Here is a 20,564-nt window from a genome sequence, read left to right as displayed (position 1 = left end):
GTTCGTCATTTCGTGGCTACAATCAACAGCCGAGGAAGAATCCTCCTCTGAAGAGGTCATCTGTGGTGGCTGCTCTCTGCTATCAGATCAAAGCTCACACACTTCATGCACACGTCTGCTTCTCCTGCTTTTATCTGTCTTCCAGCTGTAATCTGCCACTCTCTGACTGTGTTTGTGTTTGCATGAGCTTATTGGGATGATGACGGGAATTCTAGATAATCCGCATTCTGATCGAGGTGCCTGATTCAGATTTGGGGACTATGCTAATTGTGGAATGCAGATAGGAAACTGGGACCCTCATCTTTGCCTTATCTGTGATCCAAAACACGGCAGACGCAAATACCGCACAACGTTGTGTTGGCGGCTTTTCTTGGAGACAGATGTGGCAGCACGTACTCCTCTGTGCTCCTCCACACTCTGTGTTTTGTTCGATGGGTCTTACCAGGCCAGGGTTGTTAGTTTTGTTGTTTAACCGGTGTTTTCATCATTTGTTCACATTTCTTTTGTTGAATCTATGAAAAATCCAAAAATAACACAGTTTAACATGAAATAGCAATTTTGTACCAACAGCTGCAAAAAAGCCTCTCAGATGGACAACTGACTCTTTCTTCTTTTTTTCAGTTTTTTTTTAAAAGCTTAAACATGCAGGTGATATTCCTGAGTGAAAATATTAAAGAGCTTTACATGTAAATCAATTTCTGGCTACATCAAAATTCTGGCTCTGTCTCATTTCATCACACCCAAACCTCTGCAGATAACTCGCTGTCGCTACTCTCCACCTGTTTCTGTTCATCTGTGCTGTGGCAGGATAGTGTTAGCTCACATCTATGTACTTTACGTTTCCCAGCGTATGAATTCTGGGCAATGGTCCACATGAATTTCCATCAAACGTGGAGGAAATATACGGCAGGGACTCCCAGAGAGACGCGAAGCCACAGGCCGGACTGCCTGTTTGCTCTCGTCTGTCAAACTGCACATTTCCCCGACTGTCTGTAACCTCCTGCTGACGCCTCTGTTTGCTTTGGCGCCCGGAACAGGACGTGACAGCAATAACTACACCCAACCCCACCTCAGCCAAAACCATGGGACACACACACACATAAATTACCTGTTACTGGTTACCTGAGGACAGTGTGTGCGTGTGTATGTGTGTGTTTTTATGGCATATGCTGAGCTAAAGCGGACAACATTATTCTGAGGCTACATCCAACCATTTTCAAGTATATTTCACATTTCAGTTCAGTTTTATTTGCATAGGACTAATTAACATCAACCTCAAAGCTCCATCAGACTGACTCACTGTGAGCATCACCTGGTGATGGTGGGGAGGAAGAACTCCCTTACAACTGGCAAAGATCAGCCAAGAGGCCTGAAACCAAGCAGTCAACAGCGTTTAAGAAGAAGATGCACGAGGTACGAGGCCTTCCTGTGTTCTCATACTGCTCCACAGGTAAAGGTGGGGTGGGTTTGCTCTGGGCTCCGCCTGCTGGTGGGGCCTCCCAAGTCCCGCTCTTCAGCAGACTCACCTGTCTTCATCCAGGTCATCCCTCACCTGTACTTTAGGACCAGCAACACACAGCCGGACTGTCGTCTGTGGCCAAGTGTGCTGACATTTTGTTTTCCTGGCTTCTGAACAGCTCCCAGTCTTACCTGGTCAGAGATTCTTACCTGTCTCCTTTGAGCTGCTCCAGCTGTCCTGGAGAGAACTGGTAAAGGCCTCACTGCTCACCTGGGTGCTGCCCGAGGATCTCTGCCAAGGTAAGAACACTCTTCATCTTACTGGACTAATCTCTCTAACACACAGATATCCGGCAGCTTCAGGGAAGAGTGTGTGCATGTTATAATGTGTGTGTGTGTGGGTGTGGGACAGGGGTCGGCAACCCGCGGCTCCGGAGCCGCATGCGGCTCTTTAGTCCTTATTTTGCGGCTCCGGGTGGTTTGGGAAAATAGAAGAAGTATTTCGCTGGAATGCATTTTATTTGTGTTTAGTCTTTTTTTTTTTTTTAACTTGTAGTTCTAAATTGGAAGATTATTGTGATTTTGAAATACAAAAATAAAATTATATTTTATTATTTTTTTCATCGCTCAAAATAAGCGTCACACTCGCGGAAGCCGGTGTACCCGCCGAAACACCGTGCATTTATCGAGACTTTCAACCCCAGACAGGCCAATTATGGATCTTCGGATCCACATTATGTCGGCAGCTGTTCTCCACCGTGAACTATGTTAAAAACAAACACCGCTCCCGCCTCACAGATGACAGTTTACAGTCCTGCGTAAAGATGAAAGCCCCGATTTGCAGACGCTGTGCGCCGAGGTTTGGGACCAGAAGTCTCATTGTAAACATATCACGGCAGACCCGACGATGTTTCCATGAACACGCTTTTCAGCATCTCTTTACTGACCACTTTTCACACACGGTTGCTGTACGCATACAGCCGGCTGTAGCTTTTCAGCTCACAGCCCGACAACACAACAGCAGAGACAGAACAGACTTTAAGGCGGCGAGGCGCGATTGCGGGTGTCGCTCAGGTGCGTCGGACTCCCATGCAGCGGCACTGCAGACCACGCCCCGCCACACACATTAACAAGGTAAAATAGATATTTAGGCAGAATTTTGCAAATATCTATATATTTTTTTTTTTTTTTAGCGGCATAGTGCTTTTTTTCCAATTACTTTTTAAAAGTCAGGTCAAGGCTCCAAAAGCCTTGACCTGAAAAGGGTGGCGGCTCACAACAGTTTTTGTTTGCTACATGGATCATTTTAGTTCAGTTGGGTGTCTTTCCTTTTGTTATATTTCTTTAAGAGTTCAAAATGTGTTAATTACATAAATAAAATGTAATTTTCTCTGTAGCACTTCATGGATTACATAAGCAACACACCTTAGTTGCTCTGTGGATTCTTTTAAAAAGCAGTTAAAAACCTTTCTGTTCAAACAAGCCTTTTGTTGATCTACGCATTTTATATTATTTACATTATTTACATTTGATCTTTTACATGGTGTATAATGTCTATTGATTGTATTGTTTATTTTAATATTTGTGTACAGCGCTTTGTGACTGCCTGTCTGTGAAAAGCGCTTAATAAATAAACTTTACTTACTTACTTTAGATGTTCGCACAAAGCACAAAGGTAAAAAACAATATATACAGTGTTATCTTCATTTTAGATTTCAAAAAGTATTTGCGGCTCCCAGTGTTTTCTTTTGCGTGGAAACCGGGTCCAAGTGGCTCTTTGGGTGTTAAAGGTTGCAGACCCCTGGTGTGGGAGGTTTGTATGAGTGACCCTCTGTGCACTGGCAGCTCTGTTATCTGTGGAGTTATCTGTGGAGTGAGACTGCGTTCACACTGAGGGCCTCGCTGGGCTCCTCTGAGCTCCTCCCATTAACGATAATGTCATCGTCCATGTTTGTGGACATTATGATCCACAGACGTCATACTTCAGTGAGAAAAGACTCAAATTAAATCTTCTGCTTGGTTGTTATACAAAACACTCTCAAATAACATTAAACTCTTAGGGAGAGTGTTCGTGGTATCAGTGTACATTCGTATCTGCCTCTGTGTCTGTTTTAGATGTTTTAATGCTTGTCTTCTGTTTTCTGTATCTTTGTCTTGTTGGGCTGTATAAATACGACTGACCTGACTGAGCACAGCGGAGGGAATCTGTCTGTGATAGACACCGAGGCCACAAAGAATCCAGAGTTAGCCATCAGCTTTTCTCATTCAGCACTTTCTTTGACCTGCTCTGTGGTCTGAGGCGCTTTTTGTCTTCTGTCCCTGAACCAGCCGGGAGTTCCTCAGGAGGAAGAGCGTGGCCACGCCGCTCCCCCTGCTGGCTGAAGGGCTGAGTTGTAAGAACGGCTTCACACCTTCAGTTTACAGCGAGTGCAAATATAACCGTGACTTCTTTGGTGACGTGTCAGCAAACCGACTCACTGTTTGCTTTCACACACATCAGAGGTTTGATTGGGCTGCCTGAGGGTTACATGCATTTACACTGCAGAGGAAATTCTGTCTGTCTGTTGTTTTTATGTAACGCCTTAGGCCGTGGATCTCTTTCTGAACTGGCCTCCTTTCCTCTTAAACAATCGTGAATCATAAAAGAGGGACCAGATTAAAGTTCTGATAAAGGTGGAGGTCTCTGAGCGGCGTTAAAAACAAGATGAAAGTCCTTCTGTGATGCAGCAGAGAACATCAAAGTCATGGAGGAGGAGATTGCTCACTCCTCAGTTCCCTGCTCAGGGACAATTACTGCAGAAACAACAGAATTATTGTTACTGCTTCCTCCCCAATAACCCTTTGCGGTACAATAGTTTTACCCACATGAGAGAACAAGCTGAGGTTAATCAGTCTCAGCAGACAGAGGTCTGCTCACTGGCTGGTCCACTTTGTGTCGACGTTACAGGATTTGTGGAAGAACGAATCATGGTGCTTCAGTTAAATTTGAGTGTGTGATTACAGACCAGGCCACCGACAGGAGCCTTAACCTGTATCAGCTTCCACTCTGTGAAGGTCTTCTATAAGGTTTCGGTGACTGTTATTTTTGCCCAGCCAGAGGAGCCTCAGTGAGCTCAGACAGCGATGCTGGACGTGAGCACCGAGTCACAATCTGTGTTCTAGTTCATCCTAAAGGTGTTTGATGGCATCTGTCAGTAAGGTTCCAGCAGACTGACAGCCTTCCACAGAAACTCCAGAGTCATTGTATCCGAGTACACTCACTAATGATGAACAGCGGCCAGAGTGACCATACCAAGCCATAAAACACTGCAGTATGTTTAACAGACCGTATCTGTAATTTTTAAATTACTCATTTATTGCCAAGTGCTTTATTGTTCAGCTATGTTAAAATAAAACTTGTACAAAAACGTACTTTTACTTTACGGCAGGGGTGGGGGAACTCCAGGACTCAAGGGCTGCTGTCCTGCAGGTTTTAGATCTCACCCTGGGTGAAAACACACCTGAATCAGCTGGACACATCTAAAACCTGCAGGACACAGGGCCTTGAGGCCTGGAGTTCCCCACCTCTGCTTTATGGGCACACACTAAATTTAATGATTTCGAGCTGTTTGCTCACTAACATGTTTGTCCTACAGCAGCCACCGTAGCTGGGATCATGCAATGAAGAGGGAGGGGGAAGAAAACAGAAGTCAGCTGACTGCAAGCAGGTGGTGAAATTTTACAGACTGTTCCTTTAAGATTCCCTCGCAGTGGGACAGAGGAAAGCATCACTGAGGTCAAAGGTTAGTACAGACTATTACACAACCTACAGTTTAAAAAAATGATAATTTTAGGATATTTGCATTTGTATGCTGAACAGAGAATATTTTGTAGACAGTGTTTTTCTAAAAAGACTCGGTGCAAATAAAGTGACGTACTGAAGACAGAACTGATTTATTTTCTCCAGCATTGAGACATTCGAGCATTATGGAGACAGAGGGCGAGAAGGAGAGCTCCTTAAATTCCAAAAAATCAACAGCAGAGAATAGACTGTAGTGTCTAGGAGCAGAGGGGAGGTGCAGCAGGTGGTCCCACCCTCACCCCCACATGGTGCAGAGCTCTAAATATCCTCACACAGCAAGCTTCAAATAGTCTTTTTATGAATAAAATCCAACAAATTTAATAAAACAGGTTCAGCAAACACAGCCAAGAGGTTTCATCATTTACACCCCAAGAAATGGACTCATCATCATCACATAGCTGAAACTAAATCTAAGATGCTGCTTTTTCCTTTTTTCATTTACAGCCTGAAGGTAAAGATTTGGAGATTATTATGCTTGGCAGGTTTGTGTGAGGACGACGTTTTAACTCAGGAGGTCAAAGGAGGCACACCTGTCTGCATCAAGTGGGGGGGCGGTTGTTTGTGCGTGACAGCTGGACGGGAGGGGGTGCAGACTCACTGAGGGTCTCTCAGACTTGTAACTTTAACTTGAATTTCATCTTAAACATCTTAAATCTTCAGTTTGCAGCAGCAAGAATCATTTCCTAAAGCAAGACAAAAAAAAAGACATTTGCATTAAAAAAATAAATAAAAGTGTAACTCTACTAATTGTGATGTGACTCTGAATGAAGTGTTGGGGGATCTGAGACGAGCAGCAGATAAACATCCTCTAAATGTGCACAAAGGTTAAAGTCAGCCGATGGAGCTCGCTTTCCTGTTAACGTTTCTGTGAGCTGCTGGAACAGTTTGGAAGAAGATCGTGTCCCTGAGATGTTCCTGCATGCAGTAAACTCAGCACAAAGCTGCAGATTTACAGGAACTTTATGGCCGTCATAAACATCAAGCTACAGAAAACACGTGGACTTTAAACGCTCTGGGTCACCTGGTGCAGGTCCTTCACTTAGTGCCGTTGTATTTGACCTCCTTTCCGGACTTTTGCAGCGCCGTCATCAGAACATCCACGTCTTTGTCAGACTCGATCCAAACCAGCTTCTTCGGCAGGTCAATTTCAAACTTCACATCTGGGAACAGGAACATAAAAACAAGATCACATTGATGTCTCTACCTCCATAAAACAGTCAGCATTGCCACTGATGGGAGGACATGCTGTAAAAACAGAAGTGATACTCGGATCATTGAGTCACACGAGGCAAAAGGAAAACAGCAGCATCAGGGGACCTGTGGGCTGAATGCGAGGAACTGGATCCTCTGTGATAGACAGGACGAAACAAGCTTCTGGTTTTTGCAATGGTTGCTGCACAGGCTGAGACCACCCTCACTAACTTCTGATGGGCGCACACAGTATGAAAAACTGCTCGGGTCAGCACAAAAAGGGTTACTTTTGGGGAAAAGAGTTAAATGTCACCACTGCACATAGCTGAGCTGCTCCCAGTTTGGATTCAGGAGACACACACCCTCTCTACTTTTAAGATTAGGCTTCAAACTTCCCTAGCATATAGTTAGGGCTGGATCAGGTGACCCTGAACCCTCCCTTCACATCTACCCCCCCAGCATATCCCTGACTCTGCTCAATACTTTAATCTCCTCATCGCTCCTGGGACAGCAGAGCTAACACTGTGAGGCAGCGATCCTCCGAATGCTGTAACTTTCTACAAAGCACCAGGAAAAATGTAGATAATTACCCAAAACAATAATAATTACAGAGAGTATTGCAATACCAATTCTATGTGCAATAACCCAACTGTATATACACAACACTAGTTATTACATATTACTTCTTTTTTTTTTTTAAAAGCAGCTTGTATATTTGTACATTTTATATTTATCTTTTTCCCTCTGTTAATACTGTCCATATGTATATAGCGCTGCAGAACTGTACCCCCCCCCCCCAGCATGTTTGCACTGAGTAGGAGATGCTCTGTATCTCATTGTACAACTGTATAGTGACAATAAAAGCATTCTATTCTAGAGTCTGGTGAAAACCATAACCGTCTGTATGAGCCCCCATGCCCAGTGTAGGATTGCTCTGTACAGTCTTTCCACTCCAGTATAAACTGACTGCTGCTATAAGAAGACTGTATGAATAAAACTGAACTGTTGGATTTCCTGCGCTCTCGTGTCAGACGTGACGATCAGCCTCACCTCCCATCTTGTTCAGGATCCTGGTAATAGCTCCTGAGCATCCCTCACACGTCATGGCCACCTCAAACTCGTGCTTCTGTCAAACACACATCCAAGTCCGGTTAAACTGAACCCCACACCTCATTTCCTCAAACATGTACCACATTTACAACAAAGTAAACCGAGCAGAGGAGCTGCAAGAGCCCCCGGTTGTGATTTAAAGTTACTTCAGAACAAGAACAGAACTTCAAACAGCTGTAAATAACATTACACAGCATTGAACATCACTCTTGTACCCTGTGCACGGACATTGAGAAAGCAGCTACGGACTAACGTTAAACTTCACACCGAAAAAACTGCATAAATCTCCCCCAAAACCTTACAGTCATGTCTGAAGTGACGTGTCCTAACCCGGCGAACAGACCAGCTGTGGACTTTTGCCACTAAGTAACTAAACGGCTCCAAATACTCCCAGGATGGAACGTCTGTTTAGCCGCAAGCTAGCTGCAGTTAGCACAACAACCACCGGATATCCGGTTTGAAAATACCAAATTTTCAAGATATTTTTACAGGGCTTTTCACAATGTTTATATCAGGGGTGTCGAACTCCAGGCCTCGAGGGCTGATGTCCTGCAGGTTTTAGATCTCACCCTGGGTCAGCGCATCTGAATCAAATGACTATTTCATTACCAGGCCTCTGGAGAACTTCAAGACATGTTGAGGAGGTCATTTAGCCATTTAAATCAGCTGTGTTGGATCAAGGACACATCTAAAACCTGCAGGACACCGGCCCTCGAGGCCTGGAGTTCGTCACCCCTGGTTTATATCCAGAAAATAACCCTTTAGTTAAAATAATTTTATTTGAACACGAACGGTACACTTTTAGTTTCACTTGGCTAAATAGGTCGGTTGAGCAAGCTGAACAAGTTTAATAAAAAAAAAAAAAATAAAACTGGTTCATCTTGGTTTCCAGTGGGAGAAACTTCTCAGCTGACTGCAGGTTTCCAACATTATAAACAGTATATTTGCATAATGACTGAAAGTAGCACCACCGGCGTGAGAGGTCAGTTTCTTGATGATTAATATGCAAACTGTCGTGACCATTGACTAACAACCACTGATTAAAGACCACTGATCAATGATCAGTGGTCATTGATCATTGAGTACCATTCACCGAGAGCTGGGGAATGGCTGCAATCATAACGTAGTAAGACGGTGAAAGATGTACCCTTAGGCCCCCTCCTCGATTCAGAGATAGTCTTTACCTTCTCCTAGCTACCCCGGTGCGCACAGCAAGCGCTCCTAAATCCTTAAACGAGTTTCCAAAATAAAAGCCCAATGAATCCGAAAGCAGATTTGAGAATATGAGAGCACAACTAACTGCATTATACGGCGTCTTACTCTACGTAATCATATTCCTTTCGAGAAGCTCACGTAAAACTCGTGATTTTATGTATTTATTTATTTTATTGTGTAGAACTGAACATACAGGACTGCGCAACACGGTAACAGAAAACGGAGAAAAAAAGGTTAAATCAACAAACAATAAAATAAAATAAAATAAAATAAAATAAAATAAAATAAAAGTGAAGCGGTTTACCAACCGCCATGACGTTATAATCCGTGTCTATGGCAACGGGATCACGTCGAACGCCACAACGTCCCTCTCGGCAATGTCATGTGACCACACTGCTGGCTGGCTGTTCCACGGAGTCACGGAGAGTCGAGCCCGACCGAGCACAGTCCCGCTTTGCCTTCAATCTGTGCTGCTTCGCCGCCATGAGCACGATACGAAAATAAAGCGGCCTGCGGCAGACTGAGAGCTGATAACGAGTCCGGGAGGACCGAGTCTGCGCGGTGTCTGCGAGGTAAGGCTGGCCGCTGCTGCCGTTACTCGGTGTTTACACCGAAAATGGCACCGCAACGCACAGCTAACTATGGCTAACAACTAATCGTCCGTTCACAGCCGGTTCTGCGGGACCGTGGGCTCGTTTAGAAGCCGCTTTGAAGGTGTTTATGGTGGGAAAGCCCGCCTGGAACGTCTTCCGGACAAACAACAGTTTAAAATGATGCGATTATCGCGCTGAGTGCCGTTAAAGCACTGGGGGGGCTGTCGCGGTTTACCTGCACACTAAAACACACAGCAGCTCATATCTGTCTTAACGCGAGGCCCGGAGGACGAAAACAGAAGAAATAGAAAATACCAGAAAGTAAATAAACAGGAGAAATACGCTAACTTGGCTGGTGCGGTTTCTGAAGAGCACCTGGGGTCAACATCTGCACAGGTACACTTTAAACCTCCTTCCTGTTTATAGGTAAATATATAAAGGCTTCTTCTCTCCAGAGGAGATAAACACGTTGTGAGATAACGAGCTCATTTTCATGTTGCTCAGCCATTAATGTACACAGTGTTCCACAGCAGCAGGCTCTGTGTCACATTTACCTGATAAACACACGATGATGATCATTGATCTTTAGATTAAACCTGAGTGTAAGAGAGAGAGCATCAGGACACACCTAAGCATCAGGACGAGCTCGATCAGTAATGTCTAATGTTTCTGAGAATGGCTGAATGAATCTTTTTAACTTTCAGCTGTGTTTCCTGCTCAGGTAAATCACTTCCTGCTCAGTTCGGTGACATTTTATAATTTTTCCAATTTTATTATTGGTGTGAAATAAAAATACACACATTTGTCAGCTCAGCCGGCTGAGGAGGCTTTGAATCAGCTGTATGCACAGTGTTAAAGATATCACCCAACAACAGCTGAACGTCACGCTGACTGCTTTCAGGACAGAGCGTTCAGTTATGAATTTACTTGAAGATGAGCACCTTGGAAATGTGATATTTAATAACTGATTGCTTCTTTCTAAAGGTGAAGCCTGAAATATAAAGCAGCTGTGTGGGAGCACACACTCGAGGAACAGTGCTGCAGGACTAAACCTTTCCGTTAGATAGTGAAATAAAAGCCTACATTGAGCCGCTGATGCAGTTTTAAGTGCAGAAACTGCGCGCTGTGCGGTTCAAGCCTCTTGTGTTATGACTCGCTGTTAAAAAAAAAAAAAAAAAAAAAACCCAAACTGCTGAGTCGCTCCTGATGGCGACACTTTGGCCATGCTCGCTGAACTGCTGCTGGGAAACGCGCTCCTCTGAAGAGGAAGTGTCAGGAGAAGCCAAGCCTCAGAGTTTTCCCCTAAAAACCTCCTTCGGCTTTTCTCCCGAAAGCCGTCAGACACGGACAACGAAGTGTGTGTTTAAAACCTTGTGCGAGTCCGAAGGAGGTCATGAAGTCTGTTTCCCTTTAATGTTAGCATGATTAACCTCACAGCAGCTGTGTTATTGGTCAGATAATGTCATTAAGAAGGCTCCAGCAGCACAAACACGGTGCAGAGGTCCAGTTCAGGGACTCGTGCAGCTGCCTGTGAGCATGCTCAGTCTCTGACTTCCTCTGTTTTTGTTTTGCTGCTGCCAGAGCTCATTCTCTTCTTATCTCATCTGTTTGCAGTGGCCAGGCGTCCATGCTGGACTCCCTGATCTCGCTGCGTTAGGATCCGTGAGGCTGGGAGAGACGACGCCCGACTGTCTGCCAAACCTTCCCACCCAGCATGATGGCGTCCAGCGACGTAGACAGCCGAGGTGAAGGTAGTAAAGTCAGGACGATGGTTAAAAACGATACGGCGCACGAACGTGAGCCGGGGCCACAGTCACACAGGGATTATGTGTAATCCCAGCTGGCAGGTAGACGGTGAATCATCAAAGCAGCTTTCACTTCATCTGCAGTATCCGTCTGATGGCTGGCTTGTGTCTGGTTTGGCGGGAGGTCACAGCCAGACACGAAGTGCTCGTTATGAGCGGTCACGACATAGATCTGTGAGCGAGCATGTTCAGTTTGTAGACGTAGATTAGAAGATTGTTGGCTGAAGTTTGACGTTGCTTATTTCCTGGTTTCATTGTTACATTCGTTCATGTTATTTAGCATGTAGGGAGGGAACACTGGAGGGCACAAGTGTAACTGCCTCTGTTACAAAGTTTAAAGCAATACAGCGGAAATGAGTCCATCAGAGAGGCAGCTCAGAGTCAGAGAGGCTGAGATGGTCTGAGCATGTGGAGAGGAGCGAGGGTGGAGGATGAAGATGGAGCTGTCAGGCAGGAGGAGAGCAAGAAGAGATGCAGAGGGGTGGTTTGACAGAGGAGGAAGGAAGGATAGGAGGAGATGGAGGCAGATGATGCGCTGCGGCGATAACATGTACAGTGTTTACCTCCAAAAATCAAACTTGGCTCCTTTAACCCTGTCAGGCTCAAATTAAGTTTTAGTTACAGGAAAAATCTGATATTTGGAGAAAATTATCAAAATTATCAAAAAAACCCCCACTCATAAAATATGTATGTGGGGTAATCAGGTTGTTAGTGTTTTAACTGTTGCAAATCTGCAACGCCTGCCTTGAGAGGGTTAAAAAGCTGAAAGGTCAGCTGAGGTCGGAGAGGGTCACTTTATTATCATCACCAAAGGAACTGATTCAGTCTCTGCATCGCTGAGTAGTTCTTCATGTTCTTTAATGTTGATTTTGATTGGTCATCAGTTATTAGTTAATTCAAAGAATCAAGATTTTTTCTTCCCATCAGTATTTTCACATTAAAGGTCGTGTTTAAGGCTGAAGAAAGCGGGTCGCTCTAAAGCTTGTTTTATCCTTGAGAGTGATGGCAGTGACCGCCTGTCTGTTTGGTGTCTATGGGTCGCTGATGTGCTGCCATCAGTCGTTCTGAGTTCTTAGATAAGTCAGAGATGGTTCCTCACTGAAGCACACAGTGGGCTCACTTTAGAAAAACTTTAAACACACGCTGTGTGTGAGTGAGTGAGTGAGTGAGTGTAAGCAATGGAGTTTTATGTGTGTGCTTAGCATTAGTAAGCATGTATGTGTGGACTGCAGACACAGTGGGGGTGGGTTGATATAAAGTGCACTTTCATTTATAATTGAAAACCTCCCTTTGAGGCTATTTTTAGTTTACCTGCTGGTCTGAGATCAAATAAAGAGCAAAGATAAGTGTTTGGTGACAGGTTCACGAGTGCAAGGCTCGGGTTCCTCTGAACGTAGTTATGATGCTCTCAGATCTTTAAAGTCGCTTTTATAACTGTTAGTTAAGTGCTGTGTCTCAGCTCAGTTCACAGCTTCCTGCTGTTCTGCTCTCACGTGGAAGTACTTCCAGTTTTTATCATGAAAGGATAATAAGAGTCATGAACAAGTACTAAAGCACCACATTATTAAACACAGCACTGAGCTTAATGTGTGCCTTCAGGACTTCCTGCTTATTGCAGTCAGCTGATCTTCACTTATCACCGTGTTTACAGTCATGTGCAGCGAGCTTCATGCACGGCCAGACCTGAAGGGTTTCTTCTCCAACTTCAAGTCTTTCAGGTTCTGTAGTTTGTCACTGAGAGTGTAGGTGTCAGGTCACATCACATGATGAGGTGGATGACATGTGTGTGTATATAACTGGACTGTCACCTCACTGTGAAAGGTGACGGTGCAGGAAAGTGTGCTTACACACTGCTGACTGACATAAGACAGGGCGGTAAACACATCAGAGGGTCACGTGATGTCAAACACATGGTTTTCGTCTTTGTCTCTTTGCCTCTCGTCTCAGCTTTGTTGTCCGACCAAAATCCGTCTGAGCTGGACGCCCTGTGTCCGTCTCCTCCGGGACCGTCCAGACCCCAACGCAACTATGAGAGGATCGGAGGACGGGCGGGGACCTCGTGAGTAAAACGCCTTCTGACTGTCCAAGCAGGACGTGCAGATCTGGCTGGTCTGATTCTAACTTTATTTTTCATGCTGCAGTTTTTTCCAGACTCTGATCCACCTGCTCAAAGGGAACATTGGTACAGGCCTGCTGGGTCTGCCTCTGGCTGTCAAGAATGCAGGGCTGGTGGTAAGCATACCTGCAAAGGTCACATGACACAGAATTAGTCTGGGCCTTTACACGCCACACAAACTCGGTCTGTGTTTGTGTGCAGCTCGGACCCATCAGTCTTCTGGTCATGGGCGTCATCGCGGTCCACTGCATGAAGCTGCTGGTGACGTGTTCACACCACCTCAGTGCAAAGTGAGTAGCTCGATTCTCACTCTTCAGCCCTCAAAATCACAAACATCTGGGTTTGATGTCCTCACAAACATCCCGTCGTCCTCCGTAATCCACAGAGCCTCAGCCCACACACATTCAGATAAAAGCTCACTCCTGTTCTTCATCTAACGCAAACACTCGATACAGGGATCGGATGGGAACACATAATACACAGAATAAAAGCTTTTTTTTAATGTTTCTCATAGTAGCTGGAGGCTCAGCAGGAAGACTGTCCCTGTGTTTGGACTTGGCTGAGAGGATAAGTGCGTCGCTTTGGTATAACTTTACGCTGGAGCAGGGCGGCTCTTTGCTCTTTGGTCAAATGAGATGTAAAATGTCAGGAAAATGCTGTTTTTCTTTCACTGCACACACGCCTGGAAGCAGCAGACTGTAAAATAACTACCTGCCCAAGTGACGCACTCACCTGATGTTTGAGGCAGCTAATGTGTGACCAGCAGTGTGTCATGACTTATGAGATGAATCATCATCAATTCTGAACAGATTTTAATGATCACTAAATCACTGATTTCTACTTTCCACAATAATGCAGTAAAACACACCTTTCAGCTTTTATTTTGAAAGGGCTTTTTGGAGAGTGTAAATGCGCCAGTGTCTGAAACACTCTGGGTCGGCTTCTGTATTTAAATGTGCTGAAGGCTGTAAATCAAACAGATGATACAGAAAGGTTCACACATGTTTCACAGCAGGTTTGTTTGTTTAATTTTCAGAACTCAGAGGAGAGTATCGATCTGATCTGACACCAGTGTGGGTTCTGATACAATCGACATTGATCCGCCCACCTGTAGTTAAAATGTACATTAGGCAGGTCATTGAGCAAAATCTCTAATGACTAGTTTTGTTTTGTTTTTTAACTTTGAGTATTTTCACATTCCAGTTAAAGTGATAATCATGTGATAAAATTGTGCAGAGTTGAGTCTAAAGGGGGATGCAGGGTGTCCTCCACCGCATGTAATTTAAAGCTTTACTTAGTGTTGATTTTGTATATTTAGGCGATGAAAGATGCTACCATTATGCTTTATATTTATAGATGAGGTAGCATGAGGTAGCATGAGGCACATGAGCGAATTAAACTGGGTTTGTGGGCCGGTGTCATGTGACGCTGGTATCACCAGGTGACAAGAACAAAACAGTCTGAGTCTGTGGCTCTGTTGAGAAATCAGCTGTATGTTGATGCACAGATCCAGTGAATCCAGTGTGATGATGAATCCTGTCTGTATTTCGGTGTCTCTGAGCTGCACATTTTATTATTTTTAACTAACTGGAGAAGTGAGGCTGGGTTTCTGTAAGCTGAGCTCGAGTCCTTGTTGCTTTGAGTCTTTCTGTTTGAACTGCGTCCTTCATGCCTTTGCAGGAGATCAAGCGCAGCTCATTTTAATCTCCTTTGCACTAAAACCACACTCGCCCTTGCATGTTTGCTGTGCAGCGGCCTCGCTGTGTTTGCGGTTGTTCCTGCTTGAGGCTTATCAGCCGTCACAGACATTACCAAACACTGTCACCGTGACCTGTGATCAGCCCCACCTCTCTGTGGCGATCACCACATCAGTCCAGTTTTAGTGGGATTACGTAAGTGAAGCCATGTGGCCGAAAACCCAGAGTACAGGGGCTTATCTGTTTTACAGCTGGTGGCGTGCGGCAGCTCAGCAGATTAGTGCAGTCATTATTAGACTTTAATTAGTGTACTACCTGTGACTGTGAACCTGCCCGTCCACCCATTGCCCGCCCTTTGCCCAGTTCACACGGCGATCCATTAGCTGGGATTAAAAGTATTGAGCAGATCAGGAGCGTGAATGGACACCTCTGCACCGTCACGTACCAGCTGAGGAGACACAGAAGTGGTCACGGCCCTTCCCGTTTTTAGAGGTTTTAATATTGCCGAGTCAGTCGTCACTTCTCTGATTCTTTCGTAGATGTGGAAGAGCCGCAGTTACCCAATAAGGGTTAAACTAAACTTAATTTTCTTGTTTCTTTGTCAACTTGCTGGGCACGTGCACCTGTGTGCACGCCTTACTGAGGATTTTATTGTTTTTAACTCTTCATTTATCACGTTTATCTGTTTTTACTTCAGAGGGTTTCTGCAGGTTTTATCATTTTAGCTCATTTCATGTGCTTCTGGGCCCCTGATATGTCCCAAAGTCAGGACATGTGACTGCAAAGCATATAAACATCCAGAATTTCACTGTGCGCCCAAACTGGAGCCGCTCTGTTAGTACAGTAACCTCACAGCAGCCATGTTATTGGTCACATGATGTCATTAAAATGCTCCAAAAGCCTCCAGCAGCACAAACACGGTCCAGAAGTCCAGTTCAGGTGATGCTAACAGACAGCTAGCAGCTACAGCTGCCTGTGTCACTATCCACCTGTCAATCAGAGAGGCCACGCCCCTGATCGTGCAAGCCTTAATACAATTTAAGCAGCTGAGTTATAAATCATCTATAGAGACTAAACCAGTGTCTGTGTTGGCCTGTAAACATGTGGGGGCTGGCTCACTGCTGCCTCTGCTGGACACCAGACGAACTGCAGCTTTTGGAGCTTAAGCTTGTGTTCAGGTGGGTGTTTACTGCAGTGAACTTATAAACTGTATATTAAAGATGGACATGGCTTCTCCAAGCTTGTACAATGAAGCCAGTACTTTAAACCTGGATTCTTTTATGTCCAGCAGGGGGTGACTTTTCTGTGCTGATTATTTTCTGTTTGGTTATTTAGCTTCATGTCAGCATAAAAATAAATGAATAAAAATAACTAATAAAATGAACCCCTGGGATTCACTGATTAAAGCTGAAATGGCCTTTAAGTTGTGTACAGCTGAAACTCAGACTGACATCTGGATGCCCCCTCATAGGATGAACCGATCATCTCTGACCTACGGCGAGGCGATGCAGTACGGGATGGAAAACGTGCCGTGGCTGAGGCGACATTCACAGTGGGGAAAGTAAGAAACACGCTCACCTGTTCTGCTCGGTGTTTCTTTAGACACTGTCGGGAAAACAAATTAATTTGAATATGTAAAAAACATGTAAACATGTCAGACTTAGTCCCACAGGCATAAGAAAAAAAAAATAAAAAAAACTTTTACATTTTTAAAGGAAAAGAAATTCTTTCAGACCCGTGAACCTCAAAGAGTTAAAGATGTGATCAGAGAGACGTCTTGCTGTTCTGTGTTTAACTGTTTCATCGTCTCACTCAGGCGGACTGTCAACCTGTTCCTCATCATCACACAGCTGGGCTTCTGCTGTGTCTACTTCGTCTTCCTCAGTGACAACGTCAAGCAGGTCAACACACTCACACACTCAGACACACTCACAGATACACTCACACACTTGCAGACACACACACTCACAGAGACACACACACACACACACTCACAGGTACACTCACACACGCACTCAAAGACACAGTTTAATTGTCCCTGTCAGCGTTACAGAGTGAAGTGTTTTTGTGCCGTGTGATTTTTACCTGTGGGGTTTATTGGGCTGATAAACACAGAGCTGGAGCCAGTGTGACCTCAGTGACCTCACAGATGTTTTAGTTTTGTTTTACTGATCTGAACTTCATAAATCATTACGGATCATTTCTTCATAAAAAAACAAGACTAACTCTGAAAGTTATAAAAACTAAAAGCGAAACTTTAAAAATATCCCAGAAGCTAAACTGAAGTGAAAATGAAAGATTTAAAGATACATTCAAATAAATAAAATAAAAATAGAAAGCTGTAATAACTCCAGATCAAACCCCTGCATGCAGGTGAGCCGCCTTGAAGGCCATGCCATGTTACAACACTGGAGAGAAAAATAATAAAGCTCCTCTGACGAGAGCGGACGGTGTGTTTTCTTAAAGAAATGAACCACAACAACACGTTGGTCACCATGGTCACCCCACAGCTGGTAAACGAACTACATGTGATCAATGTGGAGTACGATGAAACTGAGCGCTCGCAGCCGGCAGCCACATGACTGCAGTTCACTGAGTTTGCTCTGCCTCGGTGTGCTGCAGGTCCTTTTAGGACAGGAAGGACAAAACAAGCGAGGGAACAATGACAGAAACCCGCAGCGTTCACTACGATTGCCATGAAAAACAAATCCATGGACTGGAGACATAAAGGTCGTGCGGTAGGGTGTGGCCTAACAAGGCGACTAACAGCTGGATCGAGCTCCGTTGGCTCGGTGAATATTAAACTCGTCTCAAGTTCCTCTAAACGTTATCGTGACAAAACATTAGCAACACCCTCACACTTCTGCTTTGTGACCATTTCATCATTTCTATTTAAATTTAATCTGAAGCATTTATTAAACTTTATTCTGCTCATTTATGACAAAAAATAAATTTACGTGATGAAAAAAGCGGCCTGCACGAGGTGTAAGGCAACAGTAATAGATTACATTAGTCACGTCTGTGGGCAGGTTTTTGGAGGAGCTCTCCCACTGAAACATGAAAAAAAAGGTCTTCAAACACATTGATACAACATGAAATGATCTTATGCCATGTTAAGGTTCACATTTCCCAAACAAGTCACAGTAACATGTGTGCTCATCTCTGTTAACTCATCCACCCAGTGAAAGGAAACCACAGGACTCCACCCAGAGTATGATCAGCCGGCTGCACGATGTCCAGCTGTATTGCTGTGACTGTTTTGCACTGATGGAAAACCTCAAAATGTTTTCCAGAAGTAATCTTACCCATCAGGCCGAGCTTGAGGAGGCACACTGAGCTTCATCCACCCGCCTCAGTTTAAAGAAACAGTGCAGACAAAAGCCTAGCAGTCGACTGTAGAGTAAACACGATCTAATAATTTTATGGATGTTTGCATGAGTAAATATTTAACTATGTTCGGTTCATACTCCTGTGGTTTTGTCTTTACTGAGAGAATAGAATGTCATGAAACACGGTGACATGGAGGAAAATCAGATGATTATCTCTCATCTCAGCAGGGAGTCTGTGAGGTGATGGAAATGGAGGTCAAAGACAGGCTCAGTTTGTGTAGTTCAGTTTTTAGCCACTAGGGGGTGCTGCCTGCCTGCATGTATTTTGTATCCTCTCATTTTTCCCGAAGCAGCAATTAAACATCCAGGTGGGCCGTGATTTTACTCAGAGGGTCAGACTGACAATGGCTCCGTAAATACAGAGCCGTGTGTTGAAGAGCTGAACAGAAACATCACACAAACACACACACACACACACCTGAAATACCCACAGTTTTCAACCTTGGGAGACGACAACACATTCAGTTTCCAGGTGGACAAGCCCCACGCTCTTATTTTGAAAGACACATGATATTTGCTCTGTTATTTATTTTCACAAAGGGAATTTCATATGATTTTATGTCTCAGAAAACGTGCGCACACTGCCCGAGCTCCAGCACTGATTGGTTTGAGCCTGCAGACCATCTCTATCGAGTCCTGGGTCGTAATCACTCCTTTGGTGTTTAAGACCTATTCAGCAGAATGAGCATCATCATCTCTCTCTGTCTGACCTGCCTTCACCAGGTGGTAGAAGCTGCCAATGCCACCACTGTCAGCTGCCAGACGAACTACACCAACCAGACCCAGGTCCTGGTCCCGAGCTTTGACTCCCGCCTCTACATGCTCTGCTTCCTGCCTGCCATCATCCTGCTGGTATTCATCCGCAACCTGAAGTGCCTGGCCCCGTTCTCTCTGGGGGCCAACGTGGCCATGACGGCCAGTTTGTTCCTGATCTACTACTACTCGCTCACGGTGAGCCGCAGGTTTCTCTCTGATTCGATTGACCTTCAGTCAAAGTCGTAGCCTCGTTTTTGTCTCTCTGTGGTCTTGTTAAGTCGTGACGTTGTGCAGAAGCTTGTTTGTTACCTGGATAAGTAAGAGCTCCCTGCGTCAGCGCGTGGTGGAGAAGGTTGTGTGTGCAGCCTGTGAGGTGACTGTGGCTGATGGATCATCGGAGCAACACACCTGGGGATAAGCAGAGCATAAAGGCCACGAGCGGCTTTGAAAACAGTCTGGATTCAGTTTCTTCTGCTGCTCAGCCAGAGGATAAAGAAATAATGCAATGTGTCTGACACAGCTGGCCAAGCTGCTTGCGTAGAGCCTCTGTGAGCGGATGCTTTCTAATTTGTATTGTTGTGAAGAACAGAGCTGTCCTGCAGATAACATTTAACACCTCACTCCATCTGTAATTTTTAAGTCTGCAGGCAGTTCATTTTCATTGTGTAGCTTTTTCTTCATTGTGCAGCTTTTTTTTAAATCCTGTTAAGTGTAGCGAGGATGTGATTAGGTGAAGAACAGCTCTAACCGGCCGTGGATCTATTTTGTTTTGTTTCTCTACAGAACATCCCAAACCCTATCGACCTCCCGAAAGTCGGCAGAGCTAAAGACTACCCTCTCTTCTTCGGAACGGCCATCTTTGCCTTCGAAGGCATCGGAGTGGTGAGTGAGCGGCTGATGGTACCACATTCATCCACGTGCTGCTGAAGCCCCTTTTATGCCTGTATCAATGTGAAACACGTGTGTGCATCAGTTATGTAGATTATAAACGGCGCCATTACCTCTGCATGCATTACAGTTGGATTTCTGTATGCAAATGAGGCATCGCACTTATAACGCTGCTGCTTCACTGAGGGCGGGGGGGGGGCTGGAGATAGGAGAGCAGCAGGGCTCCAGAAAGTCGTGCAGAGGGGGATCATACCAGCACAAGTCCCACTGACCAGCCTGTGTTTGTACTAGGTGCTGCATGGCTGAGACCGGCCGGCCTGGGTTCGAGTCCGACCCGCGGCCCTTTGCCGCATTTTTCCCTCTGCTTTCCTGTCAGTCTTCTCAGTATCTGTCTAAGAAAGCCAGAAAAAGGCCAAAAAATATATTTTTAAAAAAGTGCCAGATTTTCACCCACCCCTGCGTACGCTCAGCACTGCAACTTGGAAGATATGTACAGTATGAAGCA

General features: G+C 44.9%; 2 protein-coding genes across 4 annotated transcripts in view; one reads left to right on the top strand and one right to left on the bottom strand.

The window, feature by feature from the left end:
* Positions 1 to 5,367: 5,367 nt before the first annotated feature.
* On the bottom strand, positions 5,368 to 8,062 carry atox1 (antioxidant 1 copper chaperone). The gene is made up of 4 exons (XM_031746435.2): positions 7,903 to 8,062; positions 7,541 to 7,616; positions 6,321 to 6,459; positions 5,368 to 5,982 (listed from the first exon to the last, which is right to left on the bottom strand). The coding sequence occupies exons 1-3, from the start codon at positions 7,906 to 7,908 to the stop codon at positions 6,335 to 6,337; spliced, it is 207 nt and encodes a 68-aa protein (XP_031602295.1). The 5' UTR covers positions 7,909 to 8,062; the 3' UTR covers positions 5,368 to 5,982; positions 6,321 to 6,334.
* Positions 8,063 to 9,101: 1,039 nt separating this feature from the next.
* The window catches only part of slc36a1 (solute carrier family 36 member 1), a 30,754-nt gene continuing 19,291 nt past the window's right edge, over positions 9,102 to 20,564 (top strand). The window contains exons 1-9 of one of the 3 annotated variants that reach the window (XM_031746424.2): positions 9,102 to 9,387; positions 11,023 to 11,153; positions 13,161 to 13,272; positions 13,355 to 13,445; positions 13,531 to 13,619; positions 16,498 to 16,587; positions 16,843 to 16,927; positions 19,139 to 19,366; positions 19,955 to 20,053. In XM_031746424.2, coding sequence (XP_031602284.1) covers positions 11,123 to 11,153; positions 13,161 to 13,272; positions 13,355 to 13,445; positions 13,531 to 13,619; positions 16,498 to 16,587; positions 16,843 to 16,927; positions 19,139 to 19,366; positions 19,955 to 20,053 — 825 coding nt within the window. In that variant the 5' untranslated portion in view covers positions 9,102 to 9,387; positions 11,023 to 11,122. Of the gene's footprint in view, positions 9,388 to 9,443; positions 9,805 to 11,022; positions 11,160 to 13,160; positions 13,273 to 13,354; positions 13,446 to 13,530; positions 13,620 to 16,497; positions 16,588 to 16,842; positions 16,928 to 19,138; positions 19,367 to 19,954; positions 20,054 to 20,564 lie in introns of those variants that run through there. The other 2 variants (XM_031746407.2, XM_031746416.2) reach the window with 2 other exon arrangements.

Source organism: Oreochromis aureus, linkage group 2 (assembly GCF_013358895.1).
Source record: "Oreochromis aureus strain Israel breed Guangdong linkage group 2, ZZ_aureus, whole genome shotgun sequence".
Lineage (NCBI taxonomy): Eukaryota > Metazoa > Chordata > Actinopteri > Cichliformes > Cichlidae > Oreochromis > Oreochromis aureus.
This window is presented reverse-complemented; position numbering and strand designations above follow the sequence as displayed.